This window comes from Canis lupus, chromosome 10 (genome assembly GCF_003254725.2).
Source record: "Canis lupus dingo isolate Sandy chromosome 10, ASM325472v2, whole genome shotgun sequence".
In the NCBI taxonomy this organism is placed as follows: Eukaryota; Metazoa; Chordata; class Mammalia; order Carnivora; family Canidae; genus Canis; species Canis lupus.
This window is the reverse complement of record NC_064252.1, coordinates 40,444,883-40,449,494: the sequence shown is the minus strand read 5'-3', so window position 1 is coordinate 40,449,494 and position 4,612 is coordinate 40,444,883. Positions and strand designations below refer to the sequence as shown.

Sequence of the window (4,612 nt, the reverse complement as noted above, 5' to 3'; positions counted from 1 at the left end):
GGGCACCTCCCACACGCACACCAGATGTCTTCGCTTCCTGCTCCACAGAAAAATGAAGGTCAGTAGTCCTGAAGTTACTAAATAAACTTGCCCACTCTACCTCAAAATTCTTTTTTTATGACAGGTCTCTCTTCCCTTGCCAAGGTTAATTTGCCCGTTCCTTTTTTTTTTTTTCCCCGACTGCCTTTTTCTGAATATTAACTATTTTCTCTCTTTCAAACTTTTCCCTTTCCGTTTAAGATTTTTCATGAACTGAAAAAAAAAAAAAAAAGATTTTTCATGAACTCATGCTACCTAATGTATGAACAAACCTAATGTATTAAAAAAAAAAACAAACCTAATGTATTATTTAATATATTCATCACAAGGGCTCAAACAGAGACTTAATTTAAAAAAACAGAAACAAAACAAAAATGACACCACAGCTTCAGATACAGAGTCCTAGACAGAAATGAAGAGAAGGACAGACCATGTAGGGAGAAAATAAAAAGACAACACAAGGAGAGTAGGCTGGAGGGTCAGGGATCTTGGCTGGAGACCTGCTTTGAGTAGGTTTCTGGCAGATAATTCTTAAAGGCTGTGGGGTTTTTCCAGAGCTCGGCAGCATGTGTGTTAAAAAGACTATCAATGTTGGGTTCTCCTAGCAGGCTCTGGATGGACAGCAGAATGGTCCTGACATCATACAGGGCAGACCATTTGTCCTTCAGGATGTCCAGGCAGATGTTACCCTGGGTGTCCACACTGGGGTGGTAGTAGGGTGTGAGGAACTTCACTGTGGGTGTGCTGTAAGGGTAGCCACTGGGGAACTCCAGGGAGAGCTTATACCTCAGGTCTTCATATACTGTGTCAGCTGCTCCGTGGATGGTCCCCACCCATTTGAAAAGGTTGTCTGATTCAGGGAAGGCAGAAATTCCTTTGTCACCAGACATCAGGAGGGTCATCAGCTCCTGCTGAAACTTTAAAAGTAAAAGCAAGAGAACAATCTTTCCTCAAGTTTGTATTTTATTCAGGTGTTTTAAAATATAGCAGATTATTAGAATATTTGAGGTATACTGAGGTCAAGATACCAGGAGATTATTGCCATTCAGAAGTCAGTTTACTAGTCACAGTCCCTCCAAAGGAGGGGAACACACTAACCTAAGAGGCCGGGGGCCACACAGCATAGCACCTGGGTTGGTCATGCATGTGTGGTGTCAGAGGAATGGGGGCAGGGGGACTAAGGGCAAGCCTTTGTAGTGGTTTCCACACAAGGGAACAAAAATGAGGCAGAATCAGCAGGTTTAGGATTAGTTGGTTCGATGCTTTCAGAGAGCTCTGTGGCCCAGGGGTTGCCAGTTATTTCAAACTTGTTCTTAAAATAATCAGGGCAGGTGTATAGGAGCCTAGAGTATGAGAGCTCAGTAAGGGGTGTGGTTGGGCGTGGGCTCTGGGCTTGCTGGTCTGCATTTGAAAAGTGCATCCCAGGAGAAAGACTAACTCTAGATGGGGGTGCGAGGAGGGAATGCTGGCCGAGAGGGAGGAAGGAGGCCAAGGCAAGGGGACTCAGGCATGTTTTCAGGCTGTCCAGGACAAGACATGTCCCAGACACACATGTGGGGCAGATATAGAAAAATAAGTTTGCAGAAGCTAGCGAAACGGTCAAGGCACTCAGCTATCCTGCCAAATTCTTGTTTGCTTCAAAATGGAAGGCCTGTGGTTTCCACTTTAATATTTCTACTTCTTGCTCAGTACTCAGCCCAATCCATCTGATTCCCAGCCCTATAAAGACTTTGAAACTGCTGTAAGATCCACGAGGAGTTTCTAAATGTATCCCCAGCATTCCCACTGCTCTTCCACAAGGCCGTTGGCTACATTCCGGAGCTTATCATCTCCTGTCAGAATATTTAAATTGCCCTGGACACGTCCATGCATCTCGATTCAACACTTCAAGTCCTAGAGCTGCCCTAGATAGCTCTGTAGAGCACACAGCTCTTCAATCACTCCCCATTGCCTGCTGCAGGGTAGACAGCACCCCCCCTCCCCAAACTCTCCTAAAGGAACTTTACAGCCTTTCTCCCTCTGCCATTCCCACTCTACACCCTGCAGCATAACTTTCTACATTTTGGCCATGTCACATGATCAAACACTCAACGTGTGCCATCTTACCTTACAACATGTAGGGAGCTTTGCCTGGAAAACCACCCAGTCCCCCGCCCTCCACTACTACCTATCTCAGGCTCATTTATTGATGTGGTAGCTTGACTGCACCGAATGTTCGGTTCTTGGGTTCTCCCATTGTGGGCAGGGAGTCCCATCCCACACATCACACATGGGGCCTAGGACCAGCCATGTGATGTGCAGCCAACTTTAGTAGCACGGAAAAACACGGTGGAAACGAAGGACCACCCAGCTGACCTGAGGGCACATAAGAAATAATAAACGGCTGCTATTTTTAAGCCTCTAAGTTCTACCCTGGTTTGCTACGCTGCCATGACTAACTGATTAACTTTTACACAGACTGGAATCTTCCAAACACCATGTGTTAATCATTGTTATGTGCCCACTACCTAGCAGAAGGCAGTTGCTCAAAATTGTGTAATGGATCAATGGGTGGATGAAAGAGTATACATTTACCAATACCCACGCCTCTGCTTTTAGATGTTTCTAGCAGTTTTGACCATATGTATTTGATCTCTTGTTAAAGGTTGAGGAATGACAGATCTACCACAAAGTATGAATCTTAATTTCATTATGAATGTAAGTTTGCATTAAAATAAGACCAAAAGGGGGCACCTGGGTGGCTCCGTGGTTGAGCATCTGCCTTTGGCTCAGGTCGTGATCCTGGGGTCTTGGGATCAGTCCCACATCAGGATCCCTGCAGGGGGCCTGCTTCTCCCTCTACCTATTTCTCTGCCTCTCTCTGTGTGTGTCTCTTATGGTAAATAAATGGAAAATCTTAAAAAAAAAAGTCTAAAAGTAGTACGGAATATTTTCATTGTTAGTTCTTAGAAGGCCCAGGTATATAATATTATCAGCAACCTGTGCCTATTCTAATGCTTGATTTGAAAACCATAATGACATTGCACATAATGAAATTATAAAATTCAAGGTAATGTTACCACTTGTGAGCCAGCAGGCCATTTTAAACTAAGTCATGAATTGACTTGAATTTGCATGAATGTGAGCTGCAGACCCTATTCACCTTCCACTCAAATACCAGTTTATTTTATGGAAATTAGAAGGGGGGGGGATATTGAAGAGTTTTCCAGTAGTTCTCTTTGTAAATTAACTTGTAATGATTCTTAAGAAGTTGCCCTTCAACATAATCTCTCTTCTACTTTAGTTATTCAAACATTAGCGTCTCTTATTTTAATAGAATTACAATAGCATTTCGAGCCCTTGTTGCCACATGCCATAAGATTACTAATGACAGTTTTTAGGTTATCTAACCAGTCAAGCATTCAGTCATCCACAAATTTGGCTATGTTTATTATTAATGAAGCTGCACAAACCCTGGTGTATTGTTATACATTTAATTTTTCAAATATTGTGATAATATAAACAACATACAAGAAAAATGTTTTTCATGAATACATATAAGATTAATTTTCTTTTGCCTGACATGCACTAATTCATACATATATTAATTCAACAAATATTTTGAAGGCTAAGTGCGTTCAAGCTTAGGAAAGCAGAGATAGAAAATGCATCGGAAAAGAGTGAGATTTAAATAATTACAACACCATGAGTGTTATTACTGATGTGTACACACAATCCTGGGGAAATAGAGGGATGGGAGGGGTCCACCTATTTTTCTGGGGAAGATGGTTTTTGATACGAGTGATAAAGACTAAGTAGGATCCGGGGTGCAAAGATATGAAACAGTATCCAAGATTGAACAAAATGGAATGAATAATGTCAAAGACATGGGAAAGTTGTTGCTTTTACTGAGAGTTCTCTGAGTTTCCAATATGGTCCCATTCAGAGTGTGGGGCATGGACCAGGAGCACATCCAGAGAACTCATCAGAAGTCCAAATACTCAGACCCCTTCCCAGTCCTGCTGAATCAGTTTTGGTGGTGGGACAGAGGAATCTGTGTTTAACAATTCTGTGGTAATTCTAATGCATGTTAGGCTAATACATCTAAGGCTCACAAGTCTGATCTAGGGAAGTGATTCTTAAAGTTAAGGTGTCTCAAAATTACTTTATGGGGGCACCTGGGTGGCTCAGTGGTTGAGCATCTGCCTTTGGCTCAGGTCATGATCCTGGGGTCCTCGGATCGAGTCCCACATCGGGCTCCCTACAGGGAGCCTACTTCTACCTCTGCCTGTGTCTCCACCTCTCTCTCTCTGTGTCTCTCATGAATGAATGAATGAATGAATGAATAAATAAATAAATAAATAAATAAATAAATAAATAAATAAATAAAATCTTTAAAACAAAATCACCTCATGGCTTTGGTCTCCATTCCAGACTGTCCGATGCAGTAGGTCTGAAGTAAGCTTCAGAATTGAATTTCTAACAAGTCCCTGATTATGCCAATGCTTTAGGTTCAGGGAACATGCTTTGAGATCTAGTGACCTAGGGATGTGAATAACTGATGGTGAATTTTCTTTTTTTTTTCTTTTTAAAA

The 4,612-nt window shown here is 42.2% G+C and overlaps 1 protein-coding gene across 1 annotated transcript; it reads right to left on the bottom strand.

Moving 5' to 3' along the window:
- Positions 1-406: 406 nt before the first annotated feature.
- Positions 407-949, bottom strand: LOC112675211 (ubiquitin-conjugating enzyme E2 C-like). Its single transcript, XM_035696278.2, has one exon. It carries the CDS (start codon positions 939-941, stop codon positions 519-521), a length of 423 nt encoding a protein of 140 aa, XP_035552171.1. The 5' UTR covers positions 942-949; the 3' UTR covers positions 407-518.
- Between the last annotated feature and the right edge of the window lie 3,663 nt (positions 950-4,612).

What these genes read in the sequence shown, in the direction of transcription:
- LOC112675211 (XM_035696278.2), bottom strand. Translation starts at nt 941, where the DNA reads ATGACCCTCCTGATGTCTGGTGACAAAGGAATTTCTGCCTTCCCTGAA.